This window comes from Thermobia domestica, chromosome 6 (genome assembly GCF_964235325.1).
Source record: "Thermobia domestica chromosome 6, izTheDome1.hap1.1, whole genome shotgun sequence".
Taxonomy (NCBI): domain Eukaryota; kingdom Metazoa; phylum Arthropoda; class Insecta; order Zygentoma; family Lepismatidae; genus Thermobia; species Thermobia domestica.
Genome location: NC_137459.1, coordinates 37,783,723 through 37,805,371, shown reverse-complemented (window position 1 = coordinate 37,805,371; position 21,649 = coordinate 37,783,723). Strand labels below are relative to the sequence as shown.

The 21,649-nt window shown below is 33.9% G+C and overlaps 1 protein-coding gene across 8 annotated transcripts in view; it reads right to left on the bottom strand.

The window, feature by feature from the left end:
* The window catches only part of Cadps (calcium-dependent secretion activator 1), a 794,056-nt gene that overhangs the window by 132,742 nt on the left and 639,665 nt on the right, over window positions 1-21,649 (bottom strand). For 7 of the 8 annotated variants that reach the window (XM_081761521.1, XM_081761520.1, XM_081761523.1 and 4 more), the window contains exons 11-13: window positions 9,416-9,451; window positions 7,675-7,768; window positions 2,539-2,660 (exon numbers count right to left, since the gene is read on the bottom strand). In XM_081761521.1, coding sequence (XP_081617647.1) covers window positions 2,539-2,660; window positions 7,675-7,768; window positions 9,416-9,451 — 252 coding nt within the window. The remainder of the gene's footprint in view (window positions 1-2,538; window positions 2,661-7,674; window positions 7,769-9,415; window positions 9,452-21,649) is intronic. The other variant, XM_081761525.1, reaches the window with a different exon arrangement.

The window sequence follows — 21,649 nt, the reverse complement described above, 5'->3', positions numbered from 1 at the left end:
ACTCGACACTGACTGTACCAAAGGTTCAGGCTACCGCTCCTACTAGTTGAAATGCGTACAACGTCAATAGATGGCACTGTTCAACTACATTCACCTTACTTTTTGATCACAGTTTGTATGGTCTTTTAGTGACAGAGGAAAGGATGTTTATGAAGTAAAAAAAGAGGTGAGAAACACGGAATCATTCTGAAGTCGGTAACATAATGCATTTATGACCTCTTGTCTTCTAAATAATGAATGAATATGCACGGAAAACTGAGTTAAATACAATAAAACGAAATAGTTGAGCTTCCTCGTGTTGATATGTTTAGCGTACAAGGAAGTCGGGTTCGATTCCTGTTGAAGCTCACGTGGTTCGGATCCCACGTTCAGCTCTAGGCACACGTCTCATATAGCCTCGTTGCTGAAAGAGACGCAAAATTCAAATTCAAATCGAAAACTAACTTTGTAGTTGAAAAAGAGCGGAATAATATTCTTTTGAAAACATCTGGATTTTATAGAAAATATATGAATCTATTTACTTTAGAAAAATAATTCAATAAATTACTAAGTTGACGAAGCACCAACCGCTGACATTTTAAGCCAGAAATAGTAAATGATATTTTCTAGTTTACTTGTGTGTACTATACACCGAGGAAGATGAAAGCAAATGAATGTGAATGACGATGAAACAATAATTAAACGATAAAGTAGAAAGGAAAGGAACCAAACCTTTGAAATTAATCATGTAAACGATCCTATCCTACATATCAGAGGCCAAACGCTCTAGCTCTGAGCCAAATAAGTTCAAGTAAAATATTCATAATACATTGTAATACTTTCAACAAAGTAGACACTTCCAAATATCTAGAATCAATATTGACAGACCAAAATAATATCGACGAAGAAATTTAATGCGACTTAAAGCAGGGAAAAAGACTATGAACTGATATCCTTTGTTAAAACCTTTATTTGAAGCCGAGAAACAAGACACAATAATTAACAATATAAGATCCATGTTGCTACATTTGCACTCTGTACTTACTTAAATTTTATAATCTTGAAGTACTATCATCTAGAAAGAAATCTTTCATGCATCCAAAATAATAAATGTAAACTATACGAATAATAAAAAAAGGAATCCTGTGTTATAGAAACACAAAATACTTTTCATTATTGAAGGACAGAAGACTTTCCGCTTCTACATTGACAAATTCCGCTAAATAGAGATTAAATTGTATAATATTCTACAGAAAGATTAACAGTAACGTAAAATTGTCCAATTAATCAGAGTGTATATACTACGATGTGTATTATGCTAATTTTCACTGACTAAAAATGTTTAAAGATGTGCTTTTCACTGACTAAAAAATGTTCAAAGATTTTCACTGACTAAAAAAGTGTTTAAAAATGTTAATCTACGACCTGCACTACTATACCTTGGTATTATCGTGCCATAACCAATCGTAACAAAACAGCAGTTAATCAACTGAAAAGTATGCGACTGTTAAAGAAAGGAGAGAGCTCATTGCCGGAAAAAATAAACTAACTTTCAGAATTTAACAATGGCCAAGTATCACCTGGATTTCGATTGGTCGAAAATAGCATCGATATCATCTCAGTGATGCCAACTCGTGGAAAAAATCTCATTTTATGGATTTTTTTAACATTAATTTCTTGAATATGGATAAAGGAAATTTTCGTCAAAATTGGCAGTATATAAGAGATTTTTCATATATTTATTCACCGACGCCAACAAAACTCTGTATGAGCAGAAAGTAGGCTAATGACGCTGGAATAAACGTGAAAACAGTGTTAATTTTCAAATTTTGTTATCGCAAAGCGCATGCTAGTGTGGAAGATATTTATGTTGGAACACGTGAATCTCAAAAAAAAAAAAAAAAAAAAAAAAAAAAAAAAAAAAAAAAAAAAAAGAAGGAAAAGACCGTAAATTGTATTCTGAAGTTTAAAAGAAAATCATAAACGGAAGAAAGTAAATTACCAAGCGAGAAACAGCCAATATCTAAAACGTTCCATACGGAATAATTGGAGAATGAAGATTATATACTTTCATTATGTTTAGTAGAACATTATGACACAAAAGCGTGATGGAAATACTAAATTTTAAAAATAAAATGTGGTTGTTTTCATCAACAATTTCAACAGTCTTTTTTAATTAAGGAAAATACATAATAGGAATTACAAGACCGGAAATAACAAATAATTCTCTTAAATATTGAAAATGTAAGTAACATATAGTAGTTTTAATTTTTTCATATTTTGTAAATTTTGAAATTTTTGAGATTATTATAGCGCAAGGAAAATTTAAGAGGAAAATGAGAATTTCTACCTTTCGAGATGGCATCACTGTCACTGTTCAGAGCTATATTTTAATTTTGAGGGGAGGTGTTGTTTTGAAATTTACGGAAAATTAAGAAAGCGAAAATGAAATATTGATTGAAATTATATTTGACATTATGTTCTAGGTACCTTGCTAAAAATGGATATCACTTGTGTATGAATGTTTAAGTTCAAGCAAAATAAAAACAGAAAACTTACATGGGTTTGGACGCTTCAGCCTGGTCAGTTTGAAGTTTTTCGCCACCTTCAACTTCCATAGTACAATATACTATCCGATTTGGTGCTAAAGACTTCAAACCTTTGACTTCCATAACAACTACCTGGAACACAGTTGAACACAGAATTATACCACAATTGCATTCGATAAGAATGTACAAACATTTCAGCAAAAAATACGGGGTAATGATTCCATCTGTAGCTTTAAAATATAGAGAAAATGTAGCTACTTGCTAGCTACAAAACACTGAGTGAAGGCATCACTGGCAAATTTGTGGTAATATCTATAAAAATATAAGAAATACATTGAGGCGAATAAAAATACAGCGATAAGAAAAAATGAGTATTAGAGATCAAAAATATAAGTAAAAGCAAAATATTTCATGCTTAAATCAAGTATGGAGGCACAGTGATATAACAATATGTGTGAAGTACAATAAACTGAATGTAAGTGTTAGGTTCTGTCCTCTATCTTTATGCCTTAACAGAGCACTACTGCATACTGCCAAAGGGAAAAATGTCGAGCTTATAACGATCAATATGAAATCAGAGAAACAACGCAATAACCAAACTGGCATATCACTTCTTGCGAGATCAGAGAAGTCAAGCAGTTCCGAGTCTTGCCAGAGGAAATATGGTTGATATTTTGTACTCATCAGACGGTAATGGCATTGCGGCGTCCACCCAGCGTTATGAAGATAATTGGGGACCTACCTGAAAGAAAGAAATAACGAACTCCTGCCCATAAGGCCAGAACTAACGGCGAGGGGAATCGACGTGCTAACCACATATGACTTCAATGGCATGAGTGCCACAAATCGCCTGGTAAGTTCTGATTTCCTAACAGCTGTCGTGCCATTTTTAAAATGTATATAGTCAGGAATTTACAAGTGTTGAATTAATATTTAGTGATATAATTTTTATAATTGATCATAATAATAGAAACACCAGAGGAAAGTGCAACTTACTGGATTAATATCGCGTTGGAACACCTCTCAGTCCAGAACAGCTCTGATGCGATGCAGAATTGAGTCATGGTGGTCGTGAATGGTAACAAGTGAAATATCACAACATTCCGCGTGGAGTGCACCACTTAGTTCATGAGAGAGAACGGAGGCAGAAATTTGCGCCAGATGTGGTCTCCCAAACGGACCACAGATGTTTAATTTTTGTTGAGGTCCGGGGATTGAGCAGACCAGAGGAGTTTAACTTTATTCCTATGTTCCTCAAACCACGAAACAGCAGCTGCAACTCTATGAATGAATAACAGTAATATGGTGTTATTGCCGGGAAACATCTGGATCATATGATGCACATGGCCTTCTGAAATGACGACGTAATCACTGCAAGTTATGCGATCAGTAAGCGTAGTAGAGAACTCAGCATAAATTCAAATTGTATTATGTGATTTACTGGCGGAGTTTGACACAATCAGAATTGCGACACATCACCATGGCCCGTAGTTTGAAATAAAGTGAACAAAACTCATCCGACCACACACGTTCGCAGCATCATTAGCGTCGTGCTAAAGCATTGCAGCCCCTTATCAGCAATTTCGCCCGTGCAATTCAACCCTGGATGTCATGAACTTGCTGCAGATTGTAATTGTGGACGTAGACTGTGGGAAGTGTTGCTTGAGCTCCTCGGTGTCACTTGCACCACAGTAAAACGACGGTTCTAACTGACAATCCGCTTTAATGTCGGCGGGACCTGTCACTGAGAGTATTTTTCCGACCAGTATTCCTCCTCGCAGAAGTAGTTTTGCCGTGAGTTTTGTAGTGTGTGATCACCTTGGACACTGTCCTTGCGACACATCCAAAAACTTGTCACTTTCGTCACGCTCGCACCTACAATTTGCCTTCAATTGGAAATAAGAGAAATCGCCCATTTTACTCTATCAGTCAGAGGTGACTCGTAGGGAAGTTACGCTGGTGAAAACTAAAATATATTGACTTGAAACTAAGGGAATAATGGTTATATAACGTATTAATTGGTGTATACAACAATTATTACATAAAGAAAATTTTCTTCTTTTATTTTCAAGCGTGAAAACTTTAATTTTTATCAGTGTGATTTCTCTCAAGAGCTGCCTCTGCTATCACCATTTGCTCAGTTCACTACACACTACCGTTCTAGTGGTCCCTGGTTTGACCCCAGCTCGCGCCAAGTGAACTTTGTGGTGGACGAACACCGTATGCGTGATTTCCTCGGGGTTCTCTCGTTTCCTTCCACTTTCTTCATTCCACCATTTCATTCATTTCTCATCATCACCGTCTTCTTTAGTCTAGTCGGCATAGCCATGGGACGTAAAACTCAAAGATTTTATTTTTACGACCGTTCTACTGCTCCTCACGTAGTACGGAGTTAACCATAACATATCACCAACAACAAGCTGTCGCTGATGTCGCCGTCTGAGCGTTGCCAACCCAGACACTTGACGTGTTTTCAACTCCGAGTGTTTCAATTATTTTGATAACCATCTTTATATGTTACTTTCGAGTCGTTCTTAAAAACAAGCTTCTGCATTTTATTCATAATATACAACCACCATTACATAAGCAATAAAAAGTCTCAAGTTAAGTTTTACTGTCAGTCACACGCATGTTTCTAATAAAACATAGTTGTGTAATAAAATGATGTGAATTATTTCAAGTTTTAGGTATCGTCACTGTTTTGCAGCGGCGGAAATCTGATTTCAACATTGGGAGGGGGGAGGTAAGACTGTTCCCATATATATTTTTTTTAAGCGATGTTCAAAATATTTATGAAGTTGAAAAACAATGTTGTGGAGGATCAAGGGAGCAGAGTTCGTCTTCAAAATTGGGAGGCAGGCAGATTTGAGGCCAATTCTCGGGGGACATCAACTTCATTTCACTTTTCCTTGTGGCAGTTGGACACAAATCATCCCATTTCTCCCCAAAAAACACATTTCAAATCGGATTATTGGGTCGATTTCGAGAAAGTTGAGATTTTTTATTATTATACATGTTTCATATTTCTTCTCATAATACAGAATCAATAGACTCATCACTTATAAACACTAGGATAGAACGTTTTAATAACTTATTTCATTGATTATGGGAAGTATATAAGCATGTAAGACTATCTCGCTTTAAAACGAAAATACCACATTAACGACCACAGCGTTGATTTTGTTTATAAAACACTCAGTGGCGGCTTTAGCGGGTAGGCTGGGTAAATACAGACTTATCCATTTTTTTTAAATATATATAAACGCTAAAAGATACGACAAAGAGTAAATATATTTTCCACTATTTACATTAATGGTAGATAATTATTTAACAAACAGCATCAACCACTACTGTAAAATAATTTCCTACTGTCATCAATCAATCAAGTGTGTATGTATCCATAAGCGAGGGAGTGGGCCTACCCAAAATTAAAATCCTAAAGCCATCCCTAATATTTTACAAAATTAGTCAAAAGTAAACATAAAATTTCTTATTTTAAATTTTTAATTGATCATTAAATATTCACTAAAATGTATTTAAAATTGTAAGGGAGACTATTCTGAGTCACTTTTAATTTGTTTTCAGTTACTGTTCGGATACGCAGTAGTATTAAAATTATTTTAGGTCAGACATCTCAATTTTTTTTATATCAATATTTAAATTACTAATTCTAAGAAACATAGTGAATCATTACGTAGTTCGTATTTCTGTTACTTTTCTACACATGGTTTTAGTGCACTTCAGCATGTGAAAATTTTATAAACTGTGATACGAGTGTCTACAACATCCTTAGGTTCATTCCTGTCCTTGGATTCCACGTTAAACTGTAGAACCACGGTCATATAACTTCACTGAATAATAATAATAATAATAATAATAATAATAATAATAATAATAATAATAATAATAATAATAATAATAATAATAATAATAATAATAATAATAATAATAACAACAACAACCTCGTACACTGCGGGAGAGAGTTTTCATAATTTAATGGAAACGTTACTGCAAATAGCCTTCACCCTTACCAAAAAGTAAAAAAATCAAGTTATTTCTATATATTAAAGGCAATCTTTGCATTCAAGTATTAAAACGTTCTACAATTTCAACTGATATTAACAGAATATTAGTGAAATGCACTACGCATTTTTAAAATTGTATACTCGACATATAATCTATAGGGGAATATACATTAGTTGAAAAATATGAATATTTTGGCATTATTGGTTTTTTTACATTCATATTTTTTATGCTCAATGTCTAATTCACTGTTGACAGTTATTTTTTAATACAGAAAACGTTATCACCATATCAAGCATATCATATTATCAAATTATTTTAATTGTTTTTAGGTTTTATTTAAAATTTCACTTATAGATTAATTTCTCGCAATAAAATAGCAAAAGTGACGCACATTATTTACCAGCTATTGTTTTTAGTTGCTTTGCATAATGCGTTTTCTAAACTGTAAATATTCCGTTTTATTTACATTTGATTAATGTTCAACTTCTTCATCAGAGAGATGAATAGGATACGTATAGACCAATGATCGCCAAACTTATGAAGATCCTGAGCTACCATACCGTTTTCAAATCCTACTGTGAGCTACCAACCAAAAGAACTACCAATTTAAAAAAAAAAAAAAAATCACGCATTTGTTTATTGTCTATAAACTTAGGCAATCAAGGTTAGGCAAGCGGAGTGTTAACGTGATCTACCGAAAATGTCCTCGCGAGCTACTAGTAGCTTGCAATGGACGGTTTGGCGATCACTGGTATGGACTAAACACGTAAGTCAGTGCACATTTTATATATTAAATAACAAACAAGAGTTATGGTGGAAACTGCTCTATTCGAAGTTTAGCACATGCAGAGATAGCTGTTATATTAAAACCAATTAATTATAATATTAGGTCTACCCAAGTTGATATACATTAGTAATGCACTTATGATGAACAATTCAATAAATTAGATAAACCGAATTATGATATTGTTGGGTATAAAGGAAACCAAAAATATTCTCCAAAATATCCTTTTTTTTTATTTCTTTGTAAACGTAGTAGGCACACTAATTACCTGTAAACTTTGATCTTATTTCCAATATAAACAAGTTAAAATACGACCTTGAAAGATAATTAACTTACCTCTAACTGGAATGTTAACACGACATCAAGCTTTGACAATTGGGTATCGCTATCGGCTGAGTCTCCTTCCAACTTCGCCAACGATCCTTGGGATCTGTCCATTGACAAAATTCAGTTAATAATTTGAAGTATGAAATCTCCTTTTTCTGTATCTAGACAACGTGTAATGATTTCACACATGATAAGTGATGTGTTGTTGAATAAAATATGACAAGATGGTGCAACAGCTGCACAAAGTAATGAATTTATGCATACAGAAAAAAAAAGAAAGTTAAAAGCGAAAACTTATAAAACGCATTAATCAGAATTAAGATAATACTAAGTCATGGACGCAAGACAAAATTATTCTTAATAAATTACAAAAATAGTTAAATCAACTACAATGTTATACTTGACAAATCTTACAGTAATAAAAAGAGCAAATAATTAAACGTAAATATTGAAGTGATTATAAAAAAAAAAAGAATGCGAATTCTTGTTACTTGAACTGATGAATTCAGACAAGTTAAGCTCGAAAATAAAGCTAGTTAAATATAAATATGTCTGTATGTATAAAAACTAAGCATTGTGGGAAGCCACAATAATCAATCATGCTAATATCAAATTCAATGTTACAAGAAATGAAATAAATAAAAACCTTGCCAAAGCTCTACCTGCCTTAAGACAGAGCTTCTCCTTCGACTACGGACAGCAAAAGAAGAAAGATTACCATAGATTAGTTGTTAATCAAACTTGCTACTCCTGAATTTCTGCAATTCATTGCATTTTTTTTTCTTACGATTAGTAAGACTTCACTATCTTTATGAGCTTTAGGCTCAATACAGTGTGATGATTTTTTTAATACACGTAAGTCAAAACTTTGTTATATTTGTTTACGAGAATACAGTTCTTACTTTAAGCATATTTTACAGTAAGTTTTGATGAAACTAGTTTCGTTGTACTGAACTTAGCAAGATTATTTTAAAATGTACAGAAAGGGATTTCTTAAAGCAAAAATAGCGGAATGCTGATAATAAATGTGATGTTGACTATTTTCCGAAAAGAGCTAAATCAAGTTTGTTGTCTTATGAATCTTTTGTTACTTCGCCTAATAGTAAATTTGCAATGGTTTGTTTTGTATTTATTCTGCCGTTGAACAGTGTGCAAGTGAATCAAATTCAGGGGTCGCGAGCTTTGCATGCTTCAATACTGCTGAGCGGGTATATTTCACAAAGAAATGAAATATGCAAACAATATAAAAAAATAATAACACACAAAATAGCATTCCTAAAAATAGTATGCCATGCATCTACCAATTAAGTAACTTAAAATATACGTATAGGGAAAAAAACAAAACTACATACACTGGAAAATAAATCAATATTCCTGTGTGTATGTGTGTTTATTTTAGTTACTTTGTGTATATTAACACTGAAAACACATTGACTATTATCCGAAGACTAGATCTACGAAACACTGAAAATTAGTTTATGCTACAATTTTATTATCACATGAAAAAAAGAAACTGGAAAAACTTTACCTTTACTTGCATATTGAGCAAGAAGTAAAAAACGTATTACAATGTTTACTAATAACTTTCTGACAATTAAATTCATTAGTATTTAGTATGCTAAGAAGAACTGCACAATTGTATTTGTAGTCTGCACAAACTTTACAAAGCTACACTTACAACTTGCAAAATGGTACGGTTTTTCAATAGTGAGAATAAAACATAAACGAAAGATTGTTTAAAAACACTTACAGCGGGCATTGGAATATTTTTATTACTTCATGGTTGCTAGGACGAAAATAGTGAATTCATTAAGTATTAGCGTTATGCAAAATAAACTTATGAGTATTTAACATGTATGAGAATTTTAAATACTTTTGTTGTATTCAAGAAGTGGTTAAGAAATATGATTTAAAGCCAATAACCTATGAAATATGATTATATGTATACTATTAGAAATATATCATAATGATAGTCTATCGTGACAAGTTTTTCTATCAATAACTCATTAAGTATGGAGTTAGAAGATAAAAGCAAAGTATGAAAATGATCCAATATGCGTACCATAATAGATGAAAAATGATCAATATGAAATATAACCTCAAATGTCAAAAAAGCGAGTATGATGATATGATAATTGCTGCAAAAATACAAAAAAAAAAAAAAAAAAAAAAAAAGTTTCAAAATCAATTAGAAGTTCCTAGTAGACGTTAAAAATAATGAATCCGGTACAGTTCTTCAAGATGCATTAGCGGTTTTATCTCCTAACCCTTTCACTGTAAATTCTAGTGTGATATTATTTATTTTTTTCGTTCACAATTTGTACTGGAAATCACGCTAAAAGTATTAATAGTCTCCACTCACATTTGTTTTTTTCAATAACGGGAAAAGAAAAGACAATTTCACAACGTAGGTTTAATAACGGCCTGGAACTTCAAAAGTTCTATGGAACAAAGGGACTAGTGTCTTTGAAATATTGTTTATCAATTTATCATCACATAAAAGCACTAATCACTTTCTTTCACAGAACTTCAGCTATGAAGTCCAAGTTTTGAATTATTTTTTATTTTCCGTTACTTTGAAAATTGTAAAAACAAGAATTTTAGGAATGATTAAAAAAATCAAATGATTGCGATCTTGGCCAAGAATTTTAAGAATCGTCCAAATATACAACAAAAGATTGCAATCTTGGCCAATAATAAGCTTTTAGATCGGGGATCACAAAATTTTTGAACAGTCCCTAAATTTTGTTATCGTTTTTCTTACGGAATAAGCACATCATACTGAGGTAAGTGATAGTTTGGGTTTGGCTACACTATATGTAGCTCTCCAAATATAACGCCTACTAGAAAATTTTGCCAGAAATATATTGGATCTTTTGGTCCAAAAAAGGAAGAGAATGAAATATTTGAGTTTTACGTTCCACGGTTATGCTGGTTAGGCTAAAGGAGACGATGATGAATAATGAATGAAATGGTGGAATGAAGAAAGTGGGAGGAAACGGGAGAACCCCGAGAAACCCACGCACACGGTGTTTGTCCAGCACAAAGTTCACTTGGAGGGGGCTGAGATCTAACCCGCGACCCCAAGCACCAGAGGTGAACGCTCTACCACTGAGCCACCGCGGACCCTCCAAAAAAGGAAGAAAATCAGCACAGACCTATTCTTAACATTGAAACAATTAAAATGGCTTTCAATGCCTGTATTCTGTAATTGATTACTCCATATTTGCTGATTCCCTGTAATTCAACTACGAGCTTCCTTTAAAAGATAAACATGATAAAAAGTGTTCTATCAGTGTTCTGAAAATTAACATGAATATTACAATTGAACTAGTTTGGAACTGGACAGCGTAATGAATCATAATAACAACATGTTTCATTAAATTATTAGTCAAACGAAGCTACGGTAAGTGATTGAAATACCGGTAGGCAAGAAACAATGTTAAGTGAATAGTGTGTTCAATCCTCACATTAAATTAATATTCATATAATAACTAAAGTTACTAGGTTACTTATATTCACACCTGACAGTTTTTCTATATTCAATATAACAGTATTAAAATAATTAAATCAAATTAAACATACGATGATATGTTTGCAATATTTCTCTCCAACTTTGCTAGACGGCTTCGTTTTGAATAAGATTTGGTTTGTGTGGATAGGAATTGACATTTATGTGCAGGTTTGTGGGTACTTTAGAAGATTAGGGGTTCCAAATAAGCAGGAGCTGCTGGGTACGAGACAAGACACGGGGAAGGAAAAGATAGAGAGATTTATTCAATACTTTCCAAGTTACAAAATCTGACATTATTTACGGCATGAACCTATTTATAATTTCCAGCTTCTGAAATTCCAATGCTTTACAAATACGCTTGGCACAGTAAATATTAACGTTTTCAACAATGGATAGTGACACGCCTACAGCGGAATGATATATAACTCAGGGACGTTTTACTGCTTAAGAAGTCCCTGTCATTTGAATCAACTAAATACATAATTTATCATTAATACTGCTCCAGAAGTTATTACCCTCCTTCCATTTAAATTTTAGTTAGTAATCACTTTCACTTTCACATTCAATTTCTATTTTATTTTTTTTTCAGAATGTCGTATTCAGTTCACTTGGCACCTTGAAGGCTTTTCTTTGAATCCTAGAAAAGTCTACCGTAATGTTTCTAACCGTTATGGATGAGTCAGGTATGACGTCCTTCCAGTGCTTCTTTTTTTTCTCCGGTGAGTTCCAAATATACAAGTTGCAAAAATTAAATTAAATCTTTAATATAACATCCCAAAATTATGTTCTATATGATATGAGAGACAGATTATGAATGCATACGAAGGATGCATTGAAAGTATAAGGAAGTGAGGGAAAATGGAAGAATCTTGAGTAAACCCCCGGACACAATAGTGTTTACTACAAATTCATGTAGCCTGGAATCGAATAAGGCATCCCTGAACATAATGCGAAAATTATTATGGTTGTACGTTTTGCAATTATCTACAAACTTTATAGTTGAACAAATAATTATATCTTTCTCTTGATTTCCGAAAGAAGAAACATCAAAGAAGGACCAATTTAATCAGATAAGAAAGAGTATCTGCAAGGAAAATGATAAGAAGTTGGACTATGCTTTCTTTATTCAGCATCCGTGTTCTTTGGAATTACAAATGAAATACTTTAAACTATATAGTTTTGTGACATTAGGAGTAAAGTTATTTATTACTTAACCCATTCACTGCATCTAGTACAAGAACCTTCCACTTTCGAATGAATCTTATGCTCTAAACTAAAATACATGGAATTATATTTTCCCGAGACGGGATCTACTGATTAACGTGGAAATCCATCCACATGAGCTCCCGCCGGGAATCGAACCTGGGTCTCCCACGTCAAAGGCACGTACGCTAACCGCTTAAGCCACGAAGGAGCTATTTTGTAGGATTTAAGACACTGACCAATATGCACTCAAGTATTGACCTTTCAGTGACTTCAATTCCTTAAATCTTACTGATTCTTAACAATGATCCTTCATTTTTGGTAGAACTCTCTTATACTCCATGCTGTGTAGCCGTTATTCTATTAGTTCTCTGAAAAATCGATGTAGGTCCAACCTCCAATATTAGATAATAAGACATGCTAGGGTGCTATACAACCAACGCTATTATCTTCAGTTAGTAATACCTGTAATTATGATAATCCACAGGGAAAATCAAGGAGCAAGCTCTACCAGTAAGTCATTTGAAGTGGATTGTTTCAACTAAAAAGATACAGTTCTCGTTGTTACATAAAAAAAAAAAAAAAAAAAAACTACAAATATATCTTTGGAAAGCTTCTCACTCCAAATCGTAGGTGTGGTATTTTAATACTTTTCTTTGCAATAAAAATCTCAGTAGTAATGGTAATAAAGATCATTTATGGATGAAAATACAGAGCTTTCCTAAAAGAGGCGACTGGCTATGAATTTTAGAAGACCACTATAGTCAGGCTAGACAAGGGACACTGTCTTATTAATATTATATGCGGAAGCACATTTGTGTTGTTGAAAGGTAGTGGAAAGTTCAAACATTCTGATTTCATTGATTTATTGTAAATAGTTACTATAAGTAACGCTATGTAAAATTGAATTTTGCTTCTATTTTTGATAACTTGTAGCGTTTTAACTATTTTGTAAAAGCAAATGCAATATTCGATAAATGATATGAAAGAAAAATAACCAAAAATACTACGACTGTAATGTTTGGGTTTTATTCAACTCCCGACGGCTATTGTATCAACTGAGAATAACTAATACAAAAAAATTGTACTTTGAATTCAGTAGATTAGATTTATGCAAACATGACGGGAGACTTCAAATCAAATTGTTTTACGAGGGAGGTGGAACTTTTCCAAATATGTATTCAAGTCTTGAAATGGAATAAACATTTCCTTAGCAAAAAAATAATTCTTTAACTAGCCGGGAAAATTACTTGATGAAAGGAAAAAATTTCTCTTCTTTCCCTAGTTAATTCGAACCCTACCTGACGGTAGAAACTTTCCTACAATTACTATTTAAAGAAGACCATTTGGCCTTAGAAGTACAATTGATTTGTTAATCAATCTTCACGCCTAAATATATGATTTTGACCGTGAGGGCTGTTGTCAGGACAGAAAGAAGGAAAAGAAAGAAAGAAGGAAAAGCCACACAATGCAGAGAAATCAAAGTTCACTTAGCTAAGTGACTGATCTACAGATAAGAGTTTTTCCTAATGTTCACCTAAATGAATACAGATTACACTTATGTAGTGCATGTCTAATCTCGAGATGTACGAATTCAGAATAAAAATATACAATACATATAAAAAAAATACCCTTTGTTTAGCAGTATTTCGTACAGATAAGTTGAACAATATGTTTTTGGTATTGTTTTATGCTAGTGACGAAAATTATATCTTCAAATAGCTCTTAAGCTGCATTCTCAGCAAATTGCTCAATATTGGACTAATATGGCATGTTTATCTTTCATCTTTATTACATTTTGGACTCTGCTATAAATTTCCGGGAGACCGAATCTTTTGTGGGAAATAACGCCCTAAAAGAATGGCGAAATAGATAACGATATTGGGGTCTAGTGTAATCCACACTCTAATAAATTTGATAGTAGTTCTATAAGATTGAGGTTGAAAGTTTATCCAAGATGGACATTTCCCACATATCTCGTTCTTAATAAATAATTTCTTTACACGGTTTGCTTTGTTATTCGTTATTATCGTACTGATAAAGGAACAAACTGTCTCCAAAGCTTACCTATAACGTAGGAAACTCTAAACTAATACAATATTTTTGTGGTCTTGCGTAGTAAGATTTCTATGTAGTGGGACAGGTGAATCGAGTGCATGCAATGAGAAACTACCCCATTCTCCCACACGCAAACCTACATGTCAATAATCGGAAATGTGGAGATTTTGGCCAGACTCGATTCAGCAATATACAAGTAGTAATGGCATGACTTGGCCTAACTTTGGACTTTGACCCCGACCTTTGTGACGTCATAGGTCAAAGGTCAATGACCTTGGCCCGGGGTCAATGACCTAGGGGTACATAGAACCACCCCCTCTAAATTTTGGCAGGGGTACCATGGCCCACCCCCTAAATTTTGGCAGGGGTACATAGGACCACCCCCCTTAAATTTTAGAAATTGCCAAATCTAAAAATTGGGTGTGGTAGCCTAGGACCATAGTATGTACCTCTATCAGTATTGGGTGTCTATGTCGTTCCCTTTCATGGGTAAAAAATTGCCAAAAATTCAAATTTCGGGGGTTTTTGACCTAATTTATCCCCTTTGATGAGGTATTATTACCTTATATAATTATATGGGCGTATACAGGGGACCATTACCTTGAACGATGTTGACAACCATCACAATATCTAGATACATGTTGTACAATATGCATGATACATTTTTCAAAATAGTACTTTTTCAGGAATATACTTGTTTTGTTGCACACTTTCACTCCATGTTTTACACACTGGAATACGCTGATGAATTTGTTCCATTCCGTTTGTGTTAGATACACCATGTTGCGAAGGACATGAAATGTACTCTTTTTACGTAACAGCACCATCTTCTCTTCGAGGACTGTACGCAGCACCACTTCATGATTTGAGCCTAATGATTTGACTATGGTCACATTTAGTTCATCATGAAAATAATCGTTCCGTGATTCGTGAACATAATATTTTCCATTCTTCAAAGTTCAGTTGTACACCAAATTGTTCTGCTTTGCCCAATCGAATCACTGGTTCAAATGTTCTAGCACTGATACCAATCATCACATGTTTTGTTTGAAATATATTTATTGGATAATAGCTTGCGAAGAGGAATTCTTTATCGTTAGAAGTACACATCTTTCCTCCTGAAATGCACTTGCTCAAATGATTTCATGGGATGACAGTGTATTGGTTGATTTATAGTTATTGCTGACGTCATTGAAAAGAAATGTGCTGACGTTTGAATTCATGATTTCATCACAGTTGCTGACGTCATGCTGACCAACCAAATTCATACCAACTATGTCTGACGTCAAAGGAATGTGCTGACGTTTGAATTCATGATTTCATCACAATTGCTGACGAATCCGGCTGTGTACTAAATTCAAATTGATGACTTCGACCCAAGAATCCTTTGTAATATAAAGATACAGATCCAGTATTTAAGAAACGCAGCAGTTCTTCTTGTTTTGATGCTTCCATGGGAAAATATCTTGCTGGTAAAATTATATTCTTATCATTTTCAAGCTTCACTACGATTCTTAATCCAAACTTTGTAGGGATTTTTTGGCTAGCTAAGATTCTATAAGGTACATTCTGTTGTAAATCAGTAATCTTGGTAAATGATTTCATCACATCACGTGTGTTTAGAAACTGCAGACAAGTAGCCATGATGATGTTATCATGAATACTAACTCGAACGATACTTATATATGATGCAAAACTGATGACGTTGCATTATCATGTTCTGACGTGTATTATTGCACCATGATAAACAATGCTGCCAGAGGTTTTTGTTTTAAACAGTTCCGGTTCTTTACTAATGAGTGCACAAACTTTTAAAAATGTCAAATCAAACCTTGAAACAAAAATTTCAAACAAAAATATCGAAACAAATATTTTTAAACGAAAAAATTTCAAATAAAATTTTGAAACAAAAATTTCAAAACAAAAAAATTTGAAACAAAAATTTCAAACGAAAAAATTTCAAACAAAATTTTGAAACAAAAATTTCAAACCAAAAAAATTTCAAACAAAAAATTTTGAAACAAAAATTTCAAACAAAAATTTTTTAAACAAAACTTTCGAAACAAATTTTTCAAACTAAAAATTTCAAACGAAAAACTTTCAAACCAGTTTCAAACAAAGAATTTTGAAACAAACATTTCAAAACAAATTTCAAACAAAAACTTCGAAACAAAAATTTTCAAACTAAAAATATCAAACGAAAAAAATGTCAAACCAAAGTTTCAAACAAAAATTTCAAAAACTTTTTAAATGTTAAACGAAACTTAAAACTGAATGCAGCAAAGATTTGAAAATCAGCAACCAATCAGATTGCACGAAAGATAGTGATCAACCAATCAAATTGCATCAACAATAACTTTGCCAGTGTTGTAGCATGTATTCTCTTAAGACTATGAGTCATAAGATTCAATAAGGTTAGCTATGTATCCCTGTACACTACCTCATCAAGGTCAATCACGTGGTACATCGTATTGCTTACGTTTATATTTGGTCCATAGGTTGTAATAATCGAAACCAATGACGCAATTTCATTTGACAATTCTCAAATTATCCTACAAAGTTTAAATGTACCACTGTCCTGGACTCCTAATCCCATCATAGGTCAATAACTGATCACGTGATCATACTCATATTTGACAATGATTTACCCAATGAATGAGATACTATCCAATTTTAAGAACAATGGCCAATTATTGATATGACAATAAGAAATGTACCCCTCCCAAAATTTAAGATTGGTACACGAATACACCTGTGTCTTATGAAAAAGTAATAAATCCTGTAGTTATTCAATAATAAAGCCGGTCAATAACCTTTAAATTTTGAATATTTGGCCATAAGAGGAACACCAACATTTACAATGGGTCCTAGAAAACGTTTACCGAATTTTGTTATTTGATAATTCCCAAATTTAGAAGGGAACATACACATATAAAGGTAATAAACCATATAACGTGCTAAATACTTATCAAAGGGGTCAATAACCTCCGAAAATTTGATTTTTGGTAGTTCTTTACCCATGAAAGGGAACGATGTGGACCATCCAAATTTATAGTGGTACATATTGAAGACCTGTACGAAGATACCAAATGCTTATATTAAACAATTTCTAAAACTGAGTGAATGAGCCAAGATACCCCTCTCAAATTTTAAATAGTGCATCAATGTACCCATGTCTTATGATAGGAAATGAACCTATATACATGACCATATAACCATATACGGTAATAAGACCGCATCAAATGGGATAAATTGGGCCAAAAACCAAACACGTGGTACAACATATTGCTTATGTTTATATTTTGGCAATTTTTTTTTACCCATGAAAGGGAACGATGTGGACCACCCAAATTTATCATGATACATATTGAGGTCATGTACTATGATAGCGAATGCTTAAATTGGAAAAATTCCAAAATTTAAGGGATTGGCTATGGTACCCCTTCCGGTGTGCATCAATCTACCTATGTCTTATGATAGGAAATGGACCCCTATACATGACCATATAATCATATAAGGTAATAGGACCTCATCCAAGGGAATAAATTAGGTCAAAAACGAAACACGTGGTTGTACTAAAATTTGGCAATTTCGTACCCATAAAAGGGAACGAGATGGACCACCCAAATTTATAGTAATATATATTAGGGTCTTATACAATTATACCAAATGTTTAAATTGGGCAATTTCTAAAATTGAAGGGGTGGGCCAAGGTACCCCTCTCAAATTTTTCAAGGGGTGCATTAATATACCCATGTTTTATGAAAGGTAATGAACCCCTGTATACGCCCATATAACCATATAGGATAATAACACCTCATCAAACGCGATAAATTAGGTGAAAAGACCAAACACGTGGTTGTACTAAAATTTGGTAATTTTGTACCCATGAAAGGGAACAAGGTGGATCACCCAAATTTATAGTGATACATACTAGGGTTCTATACTATTATACGAAATGTTTAAATTGGGCAATTTCTAAAAATGAAGGGGTGGGCCAAGGTACCCCTCCCAAATTTTTAAAGGGGTGCACCAATATACCCATGTCTTATGAAAGGTAATAGACTCCTGTATACGCTCATATAACCATATAAGGTAATAGGACCTCATCCAAGGGGATAACTTAGGTCAAAACCAAAACACGTGGTACTACGTATTGCTTACGTTTATATTTTGGCAATTTGATACCCCTAAAAGGGAACGATGTGGACCATCCAAATTTATCATAATACATATTAGGGTCCTATTCTATAATACCAAATGTTTAAATTGGGCAATTTCCAAAATTTAAGGGGTGGGCCAAGGTACCTCTCCCAAATTTTTCAAGGGGTGCATTAATATACCCATGTCTTATGAAAGGTAATGGACCCCAGTATACACCCATATAACCATATAGGGTAATAACATCTCATCAATGGGGATAAATTAGGTCAAAAACCCCCGAAATTTGACTTTTTGGCAAATTTTTACCCATAAAAGGGAACGACATAGACACCCAATACTAGTAGAGGTACATACTATGGTCCTACGCTACCATACCCAATTTTCAGATTTGGCAATTTCCAAAATTTAAGGGGGTGGTCCTATGTACCCCTGCCAAAATTTAGGGGGTGGGCCAAGGTACCCCTGCCAAAATTTAGAGGGGGTGGTCCTAGGTACCCCTCGGTCATTGACCCTGGCCAGGGACCATGGGTCCTGAGGCAGGGACCCAGGGGCCAAAAGTTTCCTCGGGTCAGGCCAATACTACTATACACTTTCCAGCAGCTCTAGGTTATTCTTTATCACTTTTACTTTACAATTACTTCATTCACATTGCTCGAGGCCAATTATGAAGGGTTGAAGGGGTTACATTACTGATTTACCACATCAGTAATAGGCTATGATTGTTCCATGTTAAATCTTTGCTTACTGAACATTTCTGTTGTTACTAGATTGCACTAAACAACACAAGCCAATTTACTTGCTCCTGTAAGTGGTAAGCAATGACATTGTAACGTATGCAGATATTTCAAGTCATTGTCCGGGTAGTTTGCATCACGCAGAGAAGTTTCACAATGACAAGGAATTTAGAATTGTGGACTACGTTTAAATCAAGTAACTTCATAGAAAACGTGGTAGGTGATTGAGCTATATTTTCTGAGTTTCATACTGGAACATGAAGAGAAACAAAAGTAAAACCTTCAGTCTTCTACAATGAAATACATGGAAAACTTGGCATTGCATGGCATGGCATGGCATGAAAATATGTTCAAGATTCTTTCAACTTTTTTCGCTTGAAATGTATTCTTTAAAATTATATTCAAAGTTTTATATTATTATTATTATTATTATTATTATTATTATTATTATTATTATTATTATTATTATTATTATTAGTAGTAGTAGTAGTAGTAGTAGTAGTAGTAGTAGTAGTAGTATCGGCTAAATGCTAGACGCTAACAGCCTTCTCGGGTTACCAGACAGATGAAGATAGTGACATCCGACGTTTCGAATGCAGGCGCCGTATTCATCTTCAGAGATTGTAATGGAGAGACCGGAGACGTGAGCATGTATATATAGTGACTATTTAGGGGCGGAGGTATGAATGGGGGCTTATGATTGGCTAAGAGAAATGCTGGTTTCTGATTGGCTGAGGGATGCTGGCTCCTGATTAGCTGTTGTGGCTACGAGAAATGGCTTTTGTTGAATGTCTGTTTTTGTTCCTGAAATGAGCCGACCAGATAGGGCTGAGTTAAAACCCATTATCTCTATTGAGACTGTTCCTTTCCCGTGAGATAGCTATGGCTTCTTTTATTGTTCTGTTCCAAAAATTGATGGACTTGGCTACTAAGGTGGTATTTGTAAAATCAATTCTGTGTCCAAGCTCTAGGCTATGTTCTGCTAGTTCTGACTTTTCGGGTTGCTGAAGTCTTATGTAGCTGTTCTGTTCTTTGTATCGTTATTCTATTGTACGTTCAATCTGTCCTATGTATGCTCTGCCACATTCACATGGTATATGGTATACACTAGGAGTGTGCAGGTGAAGGTCGTCTTTCACTACTTTGAGTAATGATCTGATATTGGCTGGAGGTTTATGAATAAAGAGGTTTATAACATAGTTTATATTTATCTGATGCCTCACTTGTGAACAACAAAATTTGATGTTGGGATCCAAATTCAAATGACATCAACTACAGGGACGTCGTTTGGATAGGCAAGCGGTCAATTGCCCCTCTGAGTTTGAAAAACACATTTTTTAAAAAATAAATTGTATACAAATATACGAGTAAATTTCTCTTTTGTCAAACTTAACCATCGGGATTAAACTGATGTTTTTTACGGGTATTTTACATGTTTAAAATTATGTTAGTCGTGATTAACATGGGAACAATTAAGGGTGAAACATATATAAAGCAAATGCATAATTTTTCTTATATGGTTTCGAAGATTGCTCACGAAACAATAGGAATAACTTACGCTCAAAACTTTTGTAGATAAATATTAATAGAGTACTTATATATGTGGAGCAAAAAGAGACAAAGTAAAAAATGCATGGAGGAAGTTACGTAGAGCGGAACTTTACAACATGTACTCATGAGTACTATATAGATAAATAGATTGAAACGTTTAAGTGAGTGACGTACGTCACTCGAACAGAAAATACGTACAGACGTGGTGTAAAGATTGTTGATTGAGAAATATTTGTAAATAAAAGTTCAGATAATTTCTGTAGAATTTGCAATATTTCAATAAACTAAATTTTCTTAAACTTTAAGATTCATTTATTTAGTATCTGTGGCCTGAGAAATCAAAATCAAATATGTACTAAAATAGAAGGCATATCTAAAAAGTAAGTTTCAAAAATCCCCCAAGATGGCGCAAGTGGTCAGCGTGGAATTCATTTACGCAGGAGTGGAGAAGGAACACATTACACGTATCTTGGCGCCAGTGCAGTTGTGTGGAGTCAGTGGGGAGAGAACTGTATTAAAGTAAACACAGCTGCTCGCGCATACAGCCAGTGTTGCAACACTTAGTACAATTGTACCAAAATTAACCCTTTTTTGTAAAAAAAAAAAAAATGTACATTGATTCTGTGACGTTGCACCGTATAACGCTACGAAGTTTGTGTGGAAAATCGTCATTCGAACTATACCAGGAAATAAGTTACGCTAGATGGGCGCATCCGCGCTACACATGAAGGAGACGAGAAAGAAGCATCGTGGTGAAATT